Source organism: Eutrema salsugineum, unplaced genomic scaffold (assembly GCF_000478725.1).
Source record: "Eutrema salsugineum unplaced genomic scaffold, Eutsalg1_0 scaffold_19, whole genome shotgun sequence".
Taxonomy (NCBI): domain Eukaryota; kingdom Viridiplantae; phylum Streptophyta; class Magnoliopsida; order Brassicales; family Brassicaceae; genus Eutrema; species Eutrema salsugineum.
Genome location: NW_006256838.1, coordinates 1,157,773 through 1,179,310, shown reverse-complemented (window position 1 = coordinate 1,179,310; position 21,538 = coordinate 1,157,773). Strand labels below are relative to the sequence as shown.

General features: G+C 38.5%; 7 protein-coding genes across 10 annotated transcripts; 2 read left to right on the top strand and 5 right to left on the bottom strand.

The window, feature by feature from the left end:
• Window positions 1-23: 23 nt before the first annotated feature.
• On the bottom strand, window positions 24-650 carry LOC18020102 (RING-H2 finger protein ATL64). The gene has a single exon (XM_006402552.2). It carries the CDS (start codon window positions 558-560, stop codon window positions 153-155), a length of 408 nt encoding a protein of 135 aa, XP_006402615.2. The 5' UTR covers window positions 561-650; the 3' UTR covers window positions 24-152.
• A 210-nt stretch (window positions 651-860) lies between these two features.
• LOC18020101 (probable UMP-CMP kinase 1) lies at window positions 861-2,569 on the bottom strand. 4 transcript variants are annotated; one of them, XM_006402548.2, is made up of 8 exons: window positions 2,439-2,569; window positions 2,288-2,350; window positions 2,155-2,206; window positions 1,948-2,065; window positions 1,687-1,843; window positions 1,500-1,580; window positions 1,316-1,423; window positions 861-1,239 (listed from the first exon to the last, which is right to left on the bottom strand). In XM_006402548.2, exons 2-8 carry the CDS (start codon window positions 2,315-2,317, stop codon window positions 1,126-1,128), a joined length of 660 nt encoding a protein of 219 aa, XP_006402611.1. In that variant the 5' UTR covers window positions 2,318-2,350; window positions 2,439-2,569; the 3' UTR covers window positions 861-1,125. The 4 variants fall into 4 exon arrangements, with proteins under 4 accessions (XP_006402611.1, XP_006402612.1, XP_006402613.1 ...); XM_006402549.2 differs by having other exon boundaries at window positions 2,445-2,569; XM_006402550.2 differs by having other exon boundaries at window positions 2,488-2,550.
• A 294-nt stretch (window positions 2,570-2,863) lies between these two features.
• LOC18020100 (dynamin-related protein 1E) lies at window positions 2,864-6,570 on the bottom strand. Its single transcript, XM_006402547.2, has 15 exons — window positions 6,284-6,570; window positions 6,139-6,202; window positions 5,945-6,052; window positions 5,695-5,796; window positions 5,533-5,583; window positions 5,378-5,439; window positions 5,112-5,202; window positions 4,958-5,022; window positions 4,583-4,777; window positions 4,375-4,494; window positions 4,211-4,281; window positions 3,908-4,133; window positions 3,777-3,827; window positions 3,286-3,678; window positions 2,864-3,190 (listed from the first exon to the last, which is right to left on the bottom strand). The coding sequence occupies exons 1-15, from the start codon at window positions 6,428-6,430 to the stop codon at window positions 3,062-3,064; spliced, it is 1,875 nt and encodes a 624-aa protein (XP_006402610.1). The 5' UTR covers window positions 6,431-6,570; the 3' UTR covers window positions 2,864-3,061.
• A 3,236-nt stretch (window positions 6,571-9,806) lies between these two features.
• On the top strand, window positions 9,807-11,067 carry LOC18020099. The gene has a single exon (XM_006402546.2). The coding sequence runs from the start codon at window positions 9,980-9,982 to the stop codon at window positions 10,889-10,891; it is 912 nt and encodes a 303-aa protein (XP_006402609.1). The 5' UTR covers window positions 9,807-9,979; the 3' UTR covers window positions 10,892-11,067.
• A 2,648-nt stretch (window positions 11,068-13,715) lies between these two features.
• LOC18020098 (F-box/LRR-repeat protein At3g60040) lies at window positions 13,716-15,742 on the bottom strand. The gene is made up of 4 exons (XM_006402545.2): window positions 15,624-15,742; window positions 14,487-15,409; window positions 14,264-14,407; window positions 13,716-14,162 (listed from the first exon to the last, which is right to left on the bottom strand). The coding sequence occupies exons 2-4, from the start codon at window positions 15,393-15,395 to the stop codon at window positions 13,905-13,907; spliced, it is 1,311 nt and encodes a 436-aa protein (XP_006402608.1). The 5' UTR covers window positions 15,396-15,409; window positions 15,624-15,742; the 3' UTR covers window positions 13,716-13,904.
• Window positions 15,743-15,804: 62 nt separating this feature from the next.
• LOC18020097 (F-box/LRR-repeat protein At3g60040) lies at window positions 15,805-18,623 on the top strand. The gene is made up of 4 exons (XM_006402544.2): window positions 15,805-16,027; window positions 17,046-17,977; window positions 18,061-18,207; window positions 18,302-18,623. Exons 2-4 carry the CDS (start codon window positions 17,060-17,062, stop codon window positions 18,482-18,484), a joined length of 1,248 nt encoding a protein of 415 aa, XP_006402607.1. The 5' UTR covers window positions 15,805-16,027; window positions 17,046-17,059; the 3' UTR covers window positions 18,485-18,623.
• An 841-nt stretch (window positions 18,624-19,464) lies between these two features.
• On the bottom strand, window positions 19,465-20,773 carry LOC18020096 (E3 ubiquitin-protein ligase ATL4). Its single transcript, XM_006402543.2, has one exon. The coding sequence runs from the start codon at window positions 20,598-20,600 to the stop codon at window positions 19,596-19,598; it is 1,005 nt and encodes a 334-aa protein (XP_006402606.1). The 5' UTR covers window positions 20,601-20,773; the 3' UTR covers window positions 19,465-19,595.
• Between the last annotated feature and the right edge of the window lie 765 nt (window positions 20,774-21,538).

Here is a 21,538-nt window from a genome sequence, read left to right as displayed (position 1 = left end):
TGGATATGCAGGTAATTAAACATAGTAAAGGCCTCGATTTATTTAAAATTTCTTAAAATTTTATTTTATACAAGAAAATCATCAAATCATGTTGTCAATCAGGAAACATTGAATTCGAAATTAGAGAATACGTAGAATCTGACGGGGATGGTTCATCGAAACTCTTTGTTGCTGAATAAATCGATCACACCGGCCGGAACAAACAGTAAGAGCAGAGGATTCTCCGGCGGTAAAGGAGGAATCTCAGCTCTACACAACGGACACGTCGACATTTCACCGAGCCATGGATCGATGCATTCGGCGTGGAAGCAGTGACGACACTTCGTCAATCGCCTCATCTTCTCTCCTTCCTCTGCCTCTTGTAGACACACGGCGCAGAACGGCGGAGACGAGCGATCGTTCGTTGCCGCCGTGAATGTGCGGTGGCGACGCCAGGGACGTCTGACGAGGAAAGCTGCAAATCTTAAGAAGAGACGCAGAGAGAAGACAGCCACGAAAGCAATGAATATGAAATCGGTTATGATATGTAAGAATCTAAAGACAGCTTGAGCCAACATCATCCAAAATCTTTAAAAAAAAAAGAAAAGCTTATGGAGCAAAACAAAAATATAGTTTTCAATTAGTAACAATTGAAGAACGAACCAGAAGCTTTTTTTTTTGTGGTGTAAGTTAATGTATGTATCTGTGTGGTAATCTAGATGAAATGGATAAAGTGATAGTTCAATAATTTAAATGACGGAGTCAACAGCAATTTTGTTTAAATGTTAACTTCTAAAAGTCTTTGCGAGTAATAAGTACGTAGTACTAATCAAATTACTCAAAATATGTTTTCAAGATCATAATCAACTTCGTGGATTAGGAAACCTGTTATTATTAAGACAACCTTATAAGTTCCTAACTAAAAAGTGATGATTACCACGAAATTGTGGATCTGTTATAATGACAACATGTTAAATGTAGAGATACTTACACAAACATAAACATCTGTAGACTTAGTTACGTATACGACAAGGCAAGTGGATTTGGAAGTCTCTGTTTTGTTTTATTCGGCGAGACATGTGTATGTGGTGCTGACCAAGACAAACCAAAGAGTAAGATAACTGATACAAATATTTACGAGGACTACTATACAGAAATCTTCTTGTTCAGGTGATCACGCGCTTCACCTTCTCCAGTTTCAGATGCAAATAGATCTTTGACTGCCTCGAAAACCTCTGCACTCGGTTTTGCAGCACTGATCTGTAAGAATCCGAAATAGGAAATTAAAAACAACGTGTGATAGTAATGATCATGAGGAGGAGAATCAAATCCTAACCTTCCGAAGTTTCCCTTTAGATTCATAGTAGCTAACAATAGGGAGGGTCGATTCTACAAACACTTTAAATCTCTTCTTTATCGTCTCAATATTATCGTCTTCTCTTCCCTTCATTACCAAAAAACAAGATGGTAAACGAGAAATGGGACCCGAACTAGACATCCTTTTCGGCTAAGATACTAACCTGGTTCCTGTTCATAATGCGCCTCTCTAGTTCTTCTTCAGGACAATCAAAGAACAGAACAAAGGCAGGCTCGATTTTAGCCTGTCAAAGATCCAGAAATTATCAAACCGAGGCTTAACGAGAGAAATTAGGACTCGATTAGACTCTTATAGGCATCAGCGAGAAGACAATAACGTGAGATCCTTACAACATTTTCGAATACTATCCGATTTTCTTGATTGCGAGGGAAACCATCAATGAGGAACTTATCATTTCCACTCTCCTTCATAGCTTCACACAAAAGTTTCACAGTGATCTCAGAAGGCACAATTCTCCCTTCTGCAATCATGCTTTGGATCATGGCTCTGAAATAATCCAGACCAGTCATCATAAGCCTTAGAAAGAACAAGATCCGCTTCGTGGGATATGATTCAGCAACTAATTTGAGATTCAGTGAAGCAGAACTTACCCAAATTCAGAACCAGAGCTAATTTCTGCTCTGAGAAGATCACCAGCACTCAAATGGGTATATCCAAAGTGCTCGACAACATTAGCACACTGAGTGCCTTTTCCACTTCCAGGACCACCTGAACTCAAACCATTCAAAACCATAAGATTCAATCTTCAAGCATGATTAGAGAGAGTAAAGCATGATTACACAGAGTGAAATTACTACCCAACACAAATACCACGGTTGATTTTTGCCACCTAGGGCTCTCATGATCGTCCTGTAACCAAGAAATAGGCAAAAAACCAGATTTTATTGGTTGCAGTGACAATGAAATTGGGTTCACAGGTGAAAATGATACCTTAATCGGAGCATCAACAAGAGTTTCCATGATCAGCTACTATGCTTGATCCACTGATACTATCTGCGTGTATCAAAAAGCAAAAACTCAAAATTAAATTTAGTCGCATATTCATATCAAGGATATACTAAAAGCAAGCTCCATCACTAACGATTACATAGAACTCGAAAGACGATGCGACCCTGAATCAAATCACGCACAAGTTCGACGAGTCTCGATGAAGAGAGAAATTTAGGAAGAACAGCCTTAGTCAGCGGGCGATTTCTTCATGAAACGGCACGCAGTTTTATATTCCCAACGTGGCCAAGTTATAAAAACGTCACAAAACAAAATAGCTGTCAAGTGAGACGACACAGCGTTTTTAATGACAGTCAAGAAATTGATATAGCGTTCTTCTGATACTAGTATCAATGGCGCGCAGTCTACTATCTGCCAAGGGAAACAACATCGCGTTTTGTTACGATTAGACGGCGCGCATTTTCAATATCATTCTACATGTTCCAACGGGTATGATAAACGGCGCGCATTTTCGTCCGCTCTTACGTAAAACGGCTCACAGTCTGCTATCCAAAACGCTTTCAAGAAGCAATCAAAAAGTAAATTTCACAAAACGTCCCAACAGGGTCTCTCTGATGATAATATTAATACATACAAACAGTGTCAACAAACAATATTACAAGTCAACGAACACTATCAACACACGAACTTTTAGTCTCTAATCACGGAAACATTCACCAGAGACAAACATGAAACACTCAACACACTTGAGCAATATCATCGTACCCAAGCAACAGCATCAATCTCATCTCTCGCTTTCTTATATAACTCAAGCCTTTGCGCGCACTCTAGTCTCCTACCCATCAGTGCCGGATCTTCATCAAGTAACTGTCCCAACTGTTTCCCCTGTGACAAATTCCCCGACCAAATATAAGATTTTGCAAGCAGATCACATAGTCCAAAAAAGACTTGAGACAGTTATATTACAGTTTAGTTTTTACCTCTCTCTTGCTGATCTGACTGTAGAAATAGTTGAGCAACGCGAGCTTGGCTTGCCTAACCTGACAATAAACACAAGCTTTTGGGATGGTGTTGCGTAGTGTGTCTGAAACCATGCTGACATACGCGGATACATTCGCTGCTATTCTTCTGAAATGTCCTTCTCCGTATTGGTCTGGTGTTGCGGGCGAAGGAGAAGCGGCTTGGTTTTTGTTGCTGATTACTGGCCTTTCCATTTCTTGAGGAAGTTTCCGGAAGAAATCGGCTGTTAGATACGCAGATTCCATGTCAACAAGTCGAATAACCGACTTCTTGCTTTCTTCCCTGAATTTCTCCAAGGAGCTGTTGGCTGCTGCAGCTAGCTCCACTTGCAGCGACGGGAAACGCCTTAACTCCTGTTTTTTTTTGCAACCAAAAGAGATTCAGTAACACCTTCTTTTTCTTTCATGTAACCAATCTTGAGAAAATGAAATAGTTTGAAAAAAAATCTCACCTCAGTTTCTGCGATTGACTTCCTAACAAGCTCTTTCAAGACAAAGTGAACCTGTTGAAATTTGCGCTAAACTCATTAGTAAATATAAAAAGTGAAGCTAAAGAGACTGTTATAGTGTAGAAAGAACTTACAGCATCCACAGAAGCTTCGGCTGGACCTCTAAAGTAACCAAGCGCGCCTTCGATTAGACGGCGATAACCCTGTTCTGGTGCAATCAAGTGAGGTTGATAGCCATCTGCTTCAGACACAATTCTCTTCACACTTTGAAGTGAAAGATGACGATCAAAAGGAAGCTTTTTAAGTGCAGCTGGAAGTTGGTTGTCGAAGACTCCATAGATACGGTCACCTCCAGGACGCCTAAAAAATGTAACATTAAGTTTTAGAAAAAGGATCAATAAACTTAATCCACAAGGAAAATCAGTAATGATGTTTACCCTCCATCCAGATGTTCCTTGAATATCTTATCAAATGCACGGCACATCTCCAAAATAGTGTACAGTTGAGCCTAAGAATGAGACCAACAGATTTAGTCCATAGCAAAGAAGGTAAAAACTTCATCAAAGAGAAAATAGTTTCACTTAGATGTACTCTTTCTTACCCCAGCATCAACAGCGACAGGCCTACCCATTCGGTCTAACTCTCTTTCAAGTTCCTCGATGCTTTTGTTTATTAATGATAGGATACTTGGAATACGGGACCTGATAACAGACTCCAAGTGCTGTAAATTGAAACAGAAGACCATAGAAACAATGAATTAAACCATATGATAAAAAAAATCTCAAGCCTTTCAGGTTTTGATTGAACACCTTAGATAGCAGCTTTGCCAGATATTCTGAACCCATTTTGCTGGCTAGGTGACCATAGTCAGGACTCGTGTCAAAATACTCTCGCTCTTTTCGTCTTGCAAGCATCATATCGACATTCTTATTAATATCCGCTTGTGAACGGTTCACTATCCCAACCCAAGGATGTTGCAGCCTGTATGATCTTCCCTCGAGAACCTTGAAAAGGCAAGCATTTCTATATGTTAGATCAAATTCCTCCAAAGAGATGAAGTGTAAGCATTATTCCAAGATTAGCTTGCCGAGGATAATATGTCATAAAACACTCAAAATAGAGTAAGCATTATTCATTAATGTAGACCAGAACACGTGAACCAAAAGAGATGAAGCGGTGCTTACTTGTAATGCATTAGTTCCTTTGTCCATCAAGTCTAGCTTGGTAAGAACACCAAATGTTCTCTCGCCTGGGAGAATCAAACACTTATTCCATCATTAAAATGACAATAGTTTCTCCCAAATATATTAACCGCTTGCAACAGAGCAACAAACAAACCTGTTGGATCCACTTCTTTCGCGAGCTTGATTGCATCTGATGTAGCAATGTCCTGGTTGGCAGGAGAGATTGCTAATATGATACAGTTGGGCTGCAAAACAATAGAATTAACTGACTTGGTACTAGAAAAGCAGATAGAGCCCGGGCAGACGAGAAATGGTTAGCCAAGGATTTATATATGGTTTTGCATTTGTTGAATGATTCAAAAATTGAACAAAAAGGTGCACATGCTCAACATCAGCTTACAAATTACTAGAAATTCTCACCTTATCAACATATGTGCGAACCATGATTTCGATATCCTCAACAATGGTTTCCGGCTGTCCCTCTGGAAATCAAAGAAAAAATCAAAGAGCTTCATACATCCATCAAAGTAATAAAGAAACAGACACCCAGAGAAAGAGTTGAAAAAAAATCATACCAACAGCCACTTTAGTTAAACCGGGTAAATCAACAAGAGTCAGATTCACAACTGTTTCCCATAAAAAAACACAACAAAAGAAAAAGAGCACACATGAATGTTAGTTCTAGAAACAAAAGTGTTACAGGAAGTCAAAATCCAGAGATTGTGTTTAAAGCAGACCATTTGGAGAGAAGATACTGAGGTGAATGGGAACTGGAGAAATCTGCTTGCTCTTCCCTGTGATTCTATCAGTCTCATCCTGAATCTCCTTGCGAACCAAAGCTGCAACCATCAAAAAAAATTCAAGCAAAGCTCAATGAACACCAATTTTGAAGTTAAAAGACAAAACATAAGTAACCAAGAAAACAGGAACGAGGCAGAACACACATACATAACTTTATATACAGACATAAACTTAAAAGGTACATACCGAAATCTGTGAATTGCCTTTTGGGAAGGTGGAGGAACTCTGCATACTCCTCTGTTCCATCCTCCGTTTTATGAAGCTGCAACACCAAAGGCCGCCTCGTAACGATACCTGCACAGCGATACTTGTTACTCAAAATCTCAAAGCTCTTTGCATTATTTACAAACACATGAGAGAGGTTAAGAAATTTAACAAACCGGATCCTCTAGGAAGGAAATCTCTCCCAACTATGCTCTCAAGAACCGAAGATTTCCCAGAACTCTGCACTCAAAAGTCAAGTTGAAAGAGTCAACAGAGAAAAACCTAGGAAGAAGCCAAAGCTGTTAAGGCCGGAGAAATCACCTGACCACCGACGACGGCGACGGTTGGTAGAGCTTCCCAGAGAGAATTAAAAGCGTTGCCTCCAGTTCCACCGCCATAGTCACCGAGCACGGTACATGCCCTCTGTATCCTATTAACCAAGCCAATCAAGCTCTCCATAGTCGTCATCTTCCTTCTACTTCCGTTTCAGATGAAAATTCAAAAGTTCCGAAGACGAAAATTTCAGTTGAGAAATTTGAAAAGACAGAGAGAAAATTCGACAACAGACCAAGACTCGGAGACCTGGGGGACAAAGAAGAGAATATAGGGGTAAAATAGGAAAATGAATAGAGAGAATAAATGACTCGCTACGGTTCTAGAAGGTTGATTTGTGTGCCTCTCTGTGTGGTTCGGTCGGTTATAAACTGCTCAGTCGCTGTGAGTCCGTAACAGAGTCGTCTGCCTATGGTTTGGTTCGGTTTACGGTCAAATCTAAAAATATTGAAGATAAGATTGTGGCTCTGATTGGTAATTTGCGGAATGGCGGAATTGTGTTTTTGTTTAACAAAAACGCAGACTGTGTTTTTGTTTAACAAAAATATAAAGGAAAAGTCATTCCGCAGAAAAGCGACTTATAAATCACTTAATCTATTCCGCAAGATTTTTTCCGCAATTCCGCCATTCCGCAAAGTTACCAATCAAAGTTTATGTGCGCATAATTTTTAGCTTTTTTTTATTTGGGATGCGTTTGAATTTTCGAATTTTGAAGTTCAAGTACGACAAAAAAAAAAGTGAAGTTCAATATCCATGTGGACCCCGCGCAATATAGAATTAGATTTATCGGCGACCATGAAAATGGTTTTCTTTTGTTAAAACTTATGAAGAGATTTTGTTTATCAAACATAACTTATAGTACTTGTAGTTTAGTGTTAATAATATTTTTTTTTTTTGTGTGTTAATATCATTATATTACGACGTGGACTAAAATTATTAGCATCTCAAAAATTTACCCCATTTGAGCAAAATAGTCTATCAGAAGACATTGAAAGGTGTTCAGGCGGTGGCAACCTTAGCAGAAGACATTTCATACGCCATGTGTTGCATTGATGTGTTATGTCTTTGGGAAACAAAAACAAAGCAAAACAAAAAGGAGATCCATTAGGAGACTCTGTGAGGATGGATTTAGGATCACAAAAGTCTATTGAGTTCGTGATCCAATACTTAACCCAACAAACCACTCAAGTGACTTAGTTAACTCGTTAGGTTACTTCTTCTTGTGTGTTGAATAAAGATCTATGAAGCCAGTATCTGTTGACATGTGAGTGAATATTTTTTTAGTTAAATATCTATGAAGCCCCTATGAAACGAGTTTGAGTTCTATTTTAGACATCCATCAAATAATCCTATGTATTGTTCGACATTTCTATCGGAAATCACCAATGGTTAATTAGATACAATTTGACAAGATGAATTATCCCTCTATATTTTTTTGTCAACCAGATAAATCGTAGACTTTGATGTGTAATGTTCATTGAAACGATGTAAAGTATGTTATACTATATTGGATTATATAAACTTCATAATGATCGATCCATCAAAGTCAACTGGAAAAAGAAGAAGTTCTTGTGGATTGGATACTAGAGCTTTGGGATCAGGAGGAGACATTGTTGATGCGGTTAAAAAAAAGTATCTCTGTCAAGAACAAAAAATAGGGGACAAATTGAGCTTGTTTTAGAGCATGGTTTCTTCTCTTCGCATCATTACTGGATTGATTAGACTGGCTATGAGTGCGGTTATGCGGATCTTGAATGGCCTTTCCAGATAATATTCTTAACGTTGTAAGAGATGAGAAGTTGAGAAGATTTAACTGAAATTTTGCTAGTTGATGTGGATTCGCTGGGTACATTTGAAGTTCACAAGCGAGTTTTGAAAAACATTTATATGAAAATCTATCTAGAGATTCAATAGCCTTTGCTTTGTAGATATTACTTAGCAACACAAATCCCTAGTAAACAAAAAAACGTTAAACCACCAAGAAAACCTCCGATTTTGCTAAGCACCAAACAAACCACCAAGTTTTGGTTGACCAAATTTACACTTCATGTCTATGTTTCCTCCTGAACCATATAAACAAGACAGGCATACAATAAAAAAATAACCGTAGTTCTCACACGAGAAGATGATCTTTGTTTGTGGTTCTTGATTCAGTTTCAAGAATAAATAATGATATATCACAAACAAAAAATGTTCTTTTGTTGTCACATTTTATATTCGTTTTCAAAAGTATCAACACTTGAAATTTCCAAAAGAATGCCAGAAACAAAAATTGTTTATGAAGAGTCTTGAAAGATTTACTAGCCTTTTCAGGAAGTAAAAAAATATATTGTAAAATTCTATATATTGTTGTGGTTAAATTGTAATGGTTGCTCTCGGTTATGGTCTTGGATGAAAGATTTTGTTGTAGGGTATGTTTCTGTGGTATGTCTAGATTTAGTTTCTGAATAATCTTTTTCTGTCGTTTTAGTTTCCGAGGAAATTTTTTTTTCCATTGGTTTTAGTTTTTGGGTTTATGTTTAACTCCGGTTTTGGATTTCAAACCTGTATCCCACCCATGTATTTCTTCTCTGTATTTCATAATGAAAATTACTTAGACGGAAAAAAAAAAAATCTAGTCTATTGTTTATATGCGTTTTGCAAAAGAACCACAAAACTCTTGTAATTGGATTTTGAAAGCCCAATCAATAGGAAAGACATTGAATTTAAGCCCAATATAGAAGTTAGGCCCCGAATGGGGGTTGGAAGGCCACGTGGCAGGCGGTTGAAGAAACGGACGAACATTCGTGTGGATTATGGAAACCGACGATGGCTCGTTTCACCTAATACTTGTCGGCTTCTACCAGCCACCGTCACATGCTTCCCTTTTAGGTCCTTATTTATTTATATTTTATTTAATTTATACAAATACATTGGACATTTATTTATCTTTCAAGTGTTGATTTTTTTTTAAAGTCAGTAGCTGAGGTAATCACTACACATCCCATTCAAATCCAATGGTATTGGTCCGATACGAGATTAATCAACGTCAACTATAAGTAGTTTTATCCTTCTGCAAGAAGCACAAGATGAAATTACTATAAATGCGTTTGTTATTATATAGCGATGATTAAAAAAATTTTAAATTGATTGTAAAAAATGATGATATATTGGAATAGGAAATCTGTTGAATAAAAATAATAGAATCATTGAAATACTTTGATTCTTATAATTTCGTAATTTGGTAAAACTGTCATTAGAAGATTTCTGCTTGTCATGAATCTTGCAAATTAACTGATATAAAACCTAATTTGAAGTAAATGTGTAATTGGTATTTGTTTAATAATTTTTTTTTAAAAAAAAACATAGAGACCTGTAATAGTGTGATATGATGATGATGATGATGATGATGATGATGATGATGATCTGTCAAAGTGTTGTGCTAATAACAAATCTCTCCATTAGCTACGGCGATTCTCATAGATACTTTCTCTCTCTTCTCTTTTTTATCCGACAAAGAATGCTTTACCTCTCTCTCTCTATCTAAAACAGCGATCTTAGAAGAAAAAGACAAAATCTTTACCACCAGATCCTCTGCTTCTTACAGGTTGTCACATCACTCTATAACTCAGCGAAACTTTCGGGGAATAAAACTTTCCGGCTAAATCCTCTCCCCGAACCTTCATTTTTTATATTTTTTCTCCGATGAGGTGTAAAAGACACACCGTCGATTTTAGCAGCAACAACGGCGTATGCGCTTCTTGCCTCCGTGAACGTCTCCTCTCCCTCGCCGCTTCCGCCGCCGCTACAGCCGCCGTGGAAGATAATCTCCGTCAATCGCATAAATCCAGTAATCCTCAGTTTCTGATTTTCCCTCGTTCTGTTTCTCCTTACGTAACCCGTAGAAAATCCGACGCCGGAGGAGCAGATCCATTAACCTCTAATCGCCGATTCTTCACCACGCCTCAGGTCGATCTCGGCTATTCATGCAAGGATTTCGATTCGAATCGATCTTCTAAATCCAAAGGGGGTAAAATTTCCAGAATCTCTAATCTATTCAGAGCCAGATCTGAAGATTTCGATTCCAATCCCAAATCCAATCCTAGATCTTCCTGCGACGTGTCCGAGTCTTCTTCGTCTTCTTCGTGGTCATGGATGTCGTCGATTCTCTCCACCGGTCGATCCAAAAGGCAACCGACCACCGCGTGCTACATCGAAGACGTAATCCCCGGTCGTAGACCTCAACGAGTTTTCTGTCGAGGAATGTCGCCTGCGAGAGATACGGAGTTGGAGTACAAAAACGAGCCACCATCGGAATCAATTGAGGAAACGCCGGGGAGATCGCGAAGAACCCCGGCGACGAAAACTCCGGGAAGGAGGAAGATTGCGAACGGGATTGGGAAGAGCATGTCGGGGATGGGCTTCTGTTTGAGTCCGTTGGTGAGAGCTAGCCCTAACTGTCCTTTTAAACGGAAAATCAGATTTCCATCGGAATTCGTCGGTAACGCCGGCGAGATAACGGCGCCGGAAAAACCACATATCTCAGCAGCGGCGTCGTTTTGCGCAAACAGGTCGAAGAAGCTCGTGGATTTAGGTAGAGTTAATCCCCGCCGTTGAGTTTTTGGTGGGAAGTCTGGTCAACGTTTGACTACCGCACACGTAAATTACGTCCGTATCCTCGTCACTCCTAAAGATGGATTTTTCTCAAAATCAAGTTTTTTTTTTATTTGGCTTGAAGGTGTTAAATCAGAATGAACAAAGTGTTAAAAAAAAATTAAAATTACTATTGGTTTTCTTTTGTTTCGTATTTTGTTTACCTTGATTGTAATTTGTAGAGTTTGATGGAGCAAATATTGTTCTTAGGAGATTAGCAGAAGCAATGTAGTGCCACTATATTTGTTTTATATGAAAATGCTTTTCTTTGATGTACAAATTTAAAAACTGGTCAAACCATTTTAGTTTTTTTTTTTAATTTAATTTGAAACAACCTGGGTGAGTTCAAATGAATATCATCTTTATCAGTCACAGCCAATAGAGTTGCAAGCCGGATCCGATCAATCAGGATTTTTTTAGGGTGACCCAAATCCCAAATTATAATCATATATTTAATCTTGTTAAAGATTACAGACTAAACCAAATCTGACACTTTATTTTATCTTTCGATGGTAAACTGTAGTCTAATAATGGACACAACCACAGAAGCAGATCAACCCTAAATAATAAATTCTAAAAAGTTTGGACCATATCGGGATCGGTTAGACATGTAAAATAAATTATAAACCATATAATACCGAACCAGGCTTGTCAATCTCAATTAGCGGTGCAAAAGTGTAACTAGACTGTGTATGATATGGTCAAAGGTCATTAAACTAATCATTCAGAACTGTTTACACTTTACAGTAGTAATGCCAATGCGGCATAACTGAAATTTGACCCATGAATTTCTGGGTATAGTAAAAGAGTGACAGTTTTGACTTTGTTTATTTTGTCTTCATCTTAGAAAAGTTTATATTGGGTTTCCAGAATTGCTCCTCTCTAGTCCACTTCAACACTATGACCTACAAAGCTATTCTAATACACTTATGCAACAAGTATCTTTTGTCGACTTTTAGTAAAAATCCAAGTACGTGTTTCAACCTTTCCAATAACACGAGAGTTTAAATGTATGAGAGGAGGGTCCACGAGATTTGAATACTATGGGTCCGTGAATCTCCTGAACGCTCATGAAGGAAAATTAGCATTAACTACTTTCTGGTTAGCTTGGTTAGCTATAAAGTTATTCAGGATACTGTAGCAATATTAATTGGCTTTCAAAAGATTTGAGAGTGACATAGACATGGTGCCTTCTTGCTTTGTCGAAGATAGTGTTTCTAACTTGGTACCCAAGGTAAAGCTGTTTTTTTTTTCCGGTGGAAAAGTATAAAAGTTCAAGTCGTTAATAACCTCACATTGATAAGGACATATTCTAGTATACAGAAGTTACGGATCACTTTAACTAAGAACCAAACAGATCCAAACACGTATCAGATTTAAAATTGAAATCCTATTTAAGACGAACGAACCAAGATAGTCATTATCTTAATTGAAAATATATGTTTTCATTCATAATTATGAGCACAATCTACCATACAAAAATTACTAGTTAGAGCCCGTCTTGGAACTAGGTTATGATTTGCATATCAATGAACCATAATCGAGAAGCTTAAAGTTCAACGTTTCAGGCACTTTTATATTATCTCTATGGATGCCAAACGAATCTAGTCGAGGGATTCGCTCAGCTGGCTCCCTGACGAGGTTTTGGGCAGCATCTTGTCCATGCTTTCGACAAAACAGGCTGCTTCAACATCTCTTCTCTCGAAAAGGTGGAGATACGTGTTTAGGTTGGTGGATAATCTCGATTTTGATGATTCTGTGTTTCTGCACGCGGGAGAGGATGTGTTTCCGGAGAGCTTCAAGAAAAGAAGGCAACTTCCATTCCGAATTCTGTTGCTACAACTCGCTCAAGTTGGGACAGTGTTAATCCCGAGTCTCTTGTTGGAAAATGGGTCCTGTGGAGATTACCATAACTGTAAGGCAGAGAGAAGTTGAAAACTCTGATTTGGCTTTTACAGTAGAGTATTAGAATTTCATTCTCTTTATCTTCTCTCTTTACTTTAGCAGGAAAAGAAGGCAACTTTGATTCCGACTTCTACTGCTACATCTCGCTCAAGCTGGGGACAGTGTTAATCCCGACTCTCTTGTTGGAAAATGGGTTCGTGTAAGAATGCCATGTGAAGATCGTTTCGAAGAATCTGTGACCAAAGAGTATGAAGCAGAACATGTAATATACCCTTCTTTTCTGTTTCTCATGCTTTGTACCGTAGGGCTCGATCATGTTCAAAGAAATCTCTACTTTGCATTTGTCTCCAGGAATTGCATCGCCTAGAGGCTGTAGACTCGGATGCAGTGGAGATGTATGACATTTTTAATGGAGAGGGAAGTGAGCTTTTCGGGCGGCTCTCAACAGGTGTGTGACTGTGAATGAGAGGCTTTTAATAAAAAAAAGAAAGAAAAGAAAAACAGAGCCTTTCTTTTTGTATGCACATATAAACACGATCTCAACACTATATTTTGTTTTGGATTTTTTTAGCTATAATATGATATGCAGTAGTCTATCTTCTCTTCCAATTTGAGAATGTTGAGTTTCTATCTAATTTGTCAAGAGAAACTGATTTTAAGTGATACCAAATTTTATTTTGGATAACTTGTTCTAAAAGATATAGGCAAGCAGCAACAACTTGTTCTATCGATAGTGAAAGACTCTAAGGTCAAGACTCTAAAGTAAGATAAACAATTCGTAAGAAATTTTTTTATTCAAACCATTTGAAGCCACAAATCACATATGGATCACAACGACAACACACAGAATGCAGAGAAATTTTTATCACACGAACTTTTTTTCTAACTTGCTTCTATGTTGATGTGATGAAATGATTCCTACCAATCAAATACGTTCTCTATAACTGAAGAGAAAAAGAGTGACAAGGAAGAAAAACAAAACTACAAGAGTTCAAAGCGTGAGAAAAAACGACAAGTGTATTCATATGAGTGAAAAGTTACATAGCATAATGATATGAATAAACTAGATGACTTATGTGACTTTGAAGTAGCACTTGGATGGAAGTGAAACTGCAAGAGGCATGATTAGATCCCTTTTGGTTTGCAGTGTTATGCTATCATCCTCTGCAGCTTCTGCAACATCCACTTGAACCCATTCAAGGCATTCGAATTCCCCCAAAAAACTCTTCAACTGTTTCAACTCTTCCGCAGTTCCTCGATAACTAGGGATATGCAACGCCTTCACTTTGTTCAGAGGCATGGAGACATCGCTTGTGAAACCATTCAGAACCTGAAGAAGCGGCAATCAAGAAGTTGTATGAAAATGATCAACCACTAAGTTCGTATATGTTCATATATTTGTTCATAGGTTTTCAAGCTTATAGAATATACCTGGACGATCAGAGTTTCAAGCTTTGGAGCCTGCTTAAGCAGGTATGCCAGCAATTTCCAACCTCGCTTATTCCTAATCCCTAAAGATAGATTGACCAGATTGTCGAACACCGGCAGTTTATATCTACAGTAAGAATAAATTACCTGAAAACACACAAACACAGTTATCAAGAATGTCCAATGATCTTAAAAAAAAAGAAAGAAAGTGGCCAGAACTTTTTACATCAGCCGAAACGGGAGAGAGGTGAAGAATCTCAACATTTCTTATCCCCAGAATGAGATCCGTTACATCCGGCGTCTTTACCATATCTGTCGGATGAAGATCCATCTTAGCTTCGACTAAGTGTTCCAGGTTAACTTGTCTATACTCAGCCAACGCAAAATGAGAGTAGTCAAGGTAGACAAGTTTTGGCAGGTCAAGTGACATAAAATCACAACCATCAAGATCAAGAGAATCGTAGTCAACTGATAGCCTCTTGACGGACGGACTCGATATGGTGTGAGGCATTGGTAAGGAGCCTTTGTGATGGACTGATAACTCCTCGAGCACCGGGCAACCAGCAAGAAGCACACCACACAGATCTCCGTATTGGAAGTAAACAGAATCGATGAAGAGAAACTTAAGAGATGGAAGCAACACATATGAAGGGAGGTTTTCAAGATAGAGCTGTGCCCCTAGTGTCAACTTGACCAGTGTTTTGCTTACAAAGAGCTGAGGAGGCAGAGTGAATGTACCCATATCTTGTATCCTTAGGTCCGCTTCCAAAACACCGCGGCTTGCGACATTAGATATCCAGCGGCACACACAAGCCTTTTGGCGTTCGTCGTACGAACTGACTTTTAGAGAGAATTTCTTGATGGGAGAATCACATTGCAAGGACAGTGTTCGATCCACGAAATTCTCGAAGCTCTCCGGAAACGCTAGTTTATCATTCCCCACGTGCATCGAGACAGAATCATCAAAGTCGAGGTTATCCACCAGTCTAAACACATACCTCCACTTTTTCGAGAGAAGAGCTGTTGAAGCAGCCTGTTTTGTCGGAAGCAAGGACAAGATGCTTCCCAGAACCTCGTCAGGGAGCCAGCTGATTGAATCCCTCAAACAGATTGTGTCAAATCTTTTGGCATCCATAGAGATACAAGTGCCTGAAACATGAAGCTTCTGGATTAACCACAAAGCACCCACCAAAAGGATGTGAGTATTTCTATAAATTAAGCGGAATGCTGAAGAAACAGAGGGAGATCAAAGACCACAGAAGATTCACTTTTCACAATCACTTTGTTCACTTTCCATCGTCGCTTGTAAATTTCCATGCCCTTAGGGGAGAGCAAGCATGATTAATACAATATAATTACTTACCGAAGATAGGTTGAGACGACAAGTTCTGTTGTTTTGATTGACTGTTGTTTTTTTTATAATATAATCTTCTTCCCCGTCTCGCCTTACTTTCTCCGACCCAGAGATACAGCTTGAAACGACCAGAGATAGATCTCTCTTGTACTTTTTTTTTTTTTTTATCTCCCTTATATTTATTTATTTAAATATTTTTTCTTGAGTGATAATTGGAAATTCTCCATGGATTATATAATCGACGGGCATAGATAACCTCTATCGATTATTGTCGACAAAAAAAAAACAGATAAACCTTATATCCTTATTCCCTAGATTGTGAATAGGAGACTCCGATCCTTATTCCGAATCGAGACGAGCAACATCTTCAGTCTCTGCATCTTATTTCGTCCTTCTCCACCATCACGGGATTCGTATGTATTCGATTTCACTTCTTCTTCTTCATATGAAAGCTTGCACCTTTACTTTAATTCAGTGCCAAAAACAAAAAAGCTTAACCTTTGGTTTCTATACGGTCTTTGCATTCTCCGTCTCTTTTTTTTTTCCTCTGAATTGTCCTTAATTCTGCTTATCATGTTCATATGGTTGCTTGCTCAGATCTATATACTTGTGCAAAGTGGATGTCATTGTTTGTGGATCTCCTCTGATATTTGTTCTCTCTCTCTCTCTCCTTCTTTAGCATCCATTCAGTTTTGTGGCTGGTGCATTCTGGGTAATCCAGCGGTTGAATTATTCGACCGTGAAAGCACGAACCTTTAATCCAACCCAGAAAAGCTTGATTGACCTTTTTGTTGAAAATGTCAATACCGATTCATTATGTAGCTGGTTGCTCAATTCTTTCTGATTGTGAAAGTGAATATCCTCAGCTATTTGTTAACTCTCTGTTTCTTTAGCATTCACGCAAATTTGAGTTTCCGCTAGGTTATAGAAATATTCACATCGTTTTGTTGGGTGCATTGTGCTTAATCTTGCAGTTGATACCACTTCAGAGTTTTAGGCACTTTTATCTCTATGGATGCCTGAAACTGTCATTTCTAACACACAATGATCTAAAATAGTCATTATGTTATAAATTTCTGTTACAATGTTAGGAATGCCGCGTTAAACATAATCTTTTCTATGAAAATTATGTTATTTCACTCATTCGTAACTGATCTTGAAAGACACCAACAGACAATACCCTAATATGAAGCTTTTGGGATTTTTCTTTTTTGGTTTCGGTTTTGTTTTCCTCTCTAGTTTAAGTTTTGGTGTTATTTCTTTTTGGCTTATGTTTATTTTTCCTTTGCAGTTTAGGGTTATGATATGTAACTTGGCCTATATACAGAATATGTATCAGGTCTTTTGTTATCAAACACTTAGCCTTAATTTGTCGAGAAGCTTAAAGTTCGATCTCTTTCTCGAGGTGTTGCTTACCGTTCAACGTTTCAGGCACTTTTATCTCTATGGATGCCAAACGAATCTGCTCGAGGGATGCGATCAGCTGGCTCCCTGACGAGGTTCTGGGCAGCATCTTGTCCTTGCTTCCGACAAAGCAAGCTGCTTCAACATCTCTTCTCTCGAAAAGGTGGAGATATGTGTTTAGGTTGGTGGATAACCTCGATTTTGATGATTCTGTCTCGCTGCACGAGGGAGAGGATCAACAAGCGAGGTATGTGTTTCCGGAGAGCTTTGAGAATTTCGTGGATCGAACACTTGCTTTGCAATGTGATTCTCCGATCAACAAGTTTTCTCTAAAATGTCACGTTGGCAAGGACGATGAACGCCAAAGGGCTTGTGTGAGCAGCTGGATATCAAATGTCGCAGGACGCAGAGTTTTGGAAGCGGAGCTAAGGATAAAAGATATGGGTATACACTATCTGCCTCCTCAGCTCTTTGCAAGCAAGACAATGGTTAAGCTATCGCTTGGAGCAGAGCTCTATCTTGGAAAGCTACCTTCATGTGTATCGCTTCCATCACTCAAGTTCCTCTTCATCGATACGGTTTGCTTCGAATATGAAGATTTTTCTTGTGTGCTTCTTGCTGGTTGCCCTGTGCTTGAGGAGTTATCAATCCGCCACAAGGACTTTATAGTAATGCCTAACAACATCTCGAGTCCAACCGTCAAGAAACTATCAGTTCTCTACGATGCTCCTGATGAAGTTGATGGTGGTAGCTGTATATCATTTGACCTACCAAATCTTGTCTACTTTGAGTACTCTGATTGTGCCTTGTCAGAGTATACAAAGGTTAATTTGGAATCCCTAGTTGAAGCTAAGCTGGATCTTTGTTTCGAAGAAAATGCCGAGAAGCCGGATGTAACGGATGTCATGATGGGGATAAGAAACGTCAAGATCCTCCATCTTTCTTCCAGTTCGGTTGAGGTAAGCAAGCTAATGGTTTCTATCTCTCGTTTTGAAAAACCTTGGACATTCTTGAAAACAAACTGTGTTTTTGTATGTTTCAGGTGATTCATTCTTACTGTAGATATGGGCTACCGGTGTTCCACAATCTGGTTAATTTATCTTTCGGGAGCTTTAAGAATAAGCGAGGTTGGAAATTGCTGAAATACCTGCTTAAGCAGTCTCCAAAGCTAGAAACTCTAACCATCCAGGTATATTTAATAAAGCACAACCTACGAACCAATATCTATTTGAATATAGACTAACTTAGTGGTTGACACATCTTCTTGATTGATGCTTCTTCAGGATTTGAATGGTTACCCAGGCGTTGTCTCCATGCCTCCTAACAAAGTGAAGGTGTTGCATGTTCTTGGTTATCAAGGAACCGTGGAAGAATTGAAACATTTAAAGAGTTTGGTGGGAGAATTCCAATGCCTCACACTGGTGCAAGTCAGCAAGTGGATGTTATACAAGAGGATAATAGCATAATATTGCAAGTTCTAACTACGCTTCTTGGAGTTTCAGTTGCATCCAACTCCAACTTCATATTTACATAAGCCATCTAATTCATTCATATTACTACGCTATGTAACTTTAAACTCACAAATTGTTTCATGTTACATTGCTCTATGAAACGTGTATCAGCATCGTATTTGTGTTTTAAAAAAAATACCAATTATGTGTAAACAAAAATACATATAAGTTCACGAGAAAGTGCAAGATCGAAGTTGTCTATTTAATATAGTGTACATCTTTATTTAATTCTGTGCAACTTTAAACTCGTTATTTGTTTCATGTCACATAGCTCCTTTTTTGTAGAATCCAAAGTTAAATTATTTTGATCTCTTCACAAACCTTTGTTCTAGACACTTTCTCATTGGCTCTTTAAAAAACTTTTATACTTTGTTCGATCTTGTTTGGACATTACAATATTTCGGCCCAATTTCTCTTTCACCTATCCTTTGAAAACCAATTCTCAATACGGTTTGAATTGTGTTATCCAACCTGAATTCTGATTGGTTTAGCTTCATAAATGTAATAAATAGTCTAGTCGCTAAAAGAAATAAACTTTACCAAAAAAAAAAAAGAAGAAGCACAAAATAGACAGTTATTTTCGTTTAAAAATTGTGGAATAACAAAATTTAGATCGCAGTTCTACGTTATTCTGTAATTGGTAATAATGTGAAGAGTGGCGAAAGAACTCTTAAATGATTTCAAGGTTGACTATTCTATCTTTAATTTTCTTAATTTAGTATTCCTAGTTTTGTTTTTCCCATGAATTTAAAAACAAATGATCCAGATTAAAATTTGGTACCATTTATGCCGAGTCAGATTAGTAGTGTCATCAGACAGACAAATTAGATAGAAATTCAACATTCTCAAATTGGAAGATAAAATAGACCAATTATACAGTATATCATAGTATATAACTAGAAAATCCATCTGTTATATCACCAGAAAATGGGCCAAAAAAAAAATCCATAATTGAAGAAAGTCTTCAAATATACTGTTCATATGTACAGACCAAAAGTATATGGCTCTGTTTCTTTTCTCTTAAACGAAGTGAATGAATAAAAATGTCATATACTCTCACTCACAGTCACACCCCTGAGAGCCACCGGAAAAGCTCGCTTATCTCTTCTCCGGCATGATTCGCCTCCAAATCCACCACCGTCATTTCCTCGCTCCGACGACTGCTCCCGGTGAAAAATCTACCGGAGCTTCTAAACGACATTGCACGCGACGATATCCCTCGTGAGAGCCTGTCCACGTAATCCTTGAGCCAGCTTCTAGAACCATCATTACCTATCTCCGCCGCCAAACTCGCTTCAAACGCCGGATTTGAATTTGACGTAACCGCAACCGCTGGTCTTAATTCTTCGTGTTTCCCCGATGTACTTATGCGGTTGAAATTAGACTCTGAGATTTCGGATTCGACGTCGTCGACTATGTAATCGAACGAGCCGATTGAGTAAGATCGGTGCTGATCGCCGGAATCCGGAATCGGATTGTTGCGACGGCTGATGGATCCGATTTCGAGGCGGAAGCTGTTTTCTCCTCCGCCGTCGCCGAGAGAAGACGCGGAGGTGTGAGTAGCTTTCATGAGATCGGAATCGGTGGCGAAGAGAGGAGAACGGCAAAGCGGACAAGTCTGATTAGAGACTAGCCATATATCGATACAATCGGCGTGAAAGGCGTGGCAACAGAGAGGGAGAAGACGAAGCTGATCCTCCGGTTCGAATTTCGATAAACAGACGGCGCAGTCACCGGAATTGGAGGAGGTAGATCGGCGAGTGACGGAGGAGAATTTGAAAATCGGAAGCGAGTCGAGCACTGAAGGTCGCTCTGTTGCTGGAGAAACTCGATGGCCGGAGAATCGGCGTGAATCGGAAGGGATGGAGGAGGAGGAGGAAGACGGAGGAGGGAGGAGCGAGCGGTGACCACAGCGATTGAGACATCGAAGGAGAAAGCAAATGGAGACGGAGATGAGGAGAGTCATGAGAAGGATGAGAATGATGACTAATACGCTTGGTTTGAGACTGTCGAGAGAAGAAGAGTGAGAGTCAGAGTCTCCGCCATGGCTAGGGTTGATGAGAGATTCCATTGATTTTGCTTTGATTGGAGCTTTCTCGCGAGAGAGAGAGGAATCAGGAAAATGACTTGCCCAACTGTTTTGTATTAATGGCGGTGGTGAAGAAGGAGAGGGAAGAAAAGGAGGCACGTGTGAAGAGTCACGTGAGAGAAGGAGGAGGGTCAAGTGAAGGAAGAAGATTTATAATGAAGGGGACGTTGGGAAAGAGGCAGAGAAATAAATGTTATCGAACCAACTCAAACTGTCGATATTTAATACCATAAAGTTAAAATCAAATCAATGCCTCCTTTTCACTTGTATTAGCTTTCATTATTTTATTTTTCTTCTAAGGTATACATACATTTAACATTTCTAAGGTAACAATAAATCGAAGAGAGAGACAGGTATTTATGTAGACATTCTAGTTTTTGATATGTAAGACACGATCACTTCTAAATTTTATATCTAATGCAAGATGACATCGTAAAAGTTAAAAATGAAAGCATAAGTTATGTACTTGTTGCTAGCAAAAGATATATATGTATATACGTATTCTTAAACGAAATTCATAATCTAACATAACATGTTATGGTCGAATTGTCTATGTTAATTACACTTTAACAAAACATATGTTGTGAATTTAAATCGTTTGTTTTAGTAGATATGACGATGTAATAGTAAAACATATTTTGTGTTCTCTCTAATTGGAGGTTTTGGTATCATTTCTTGAGTCCATCCTTTATGCTTACCTTGTTGAGCCTAAAAACAGATCGATACCCTTTTTGACATTTTACCCGATTCTTATGATAATTGTTTTAACTTTATGTGCCTTTAAAAACAAAAACTAAATATATCATAGCTATCATTATTTTCATGCTGTCCTTTTCCGATATCCATTTGTAATTCCATTGCCAAGTGTTACAAAATCCGAGGTTTTTATTTATGCAATAGAACCCGGAAAAAGTCTGTCT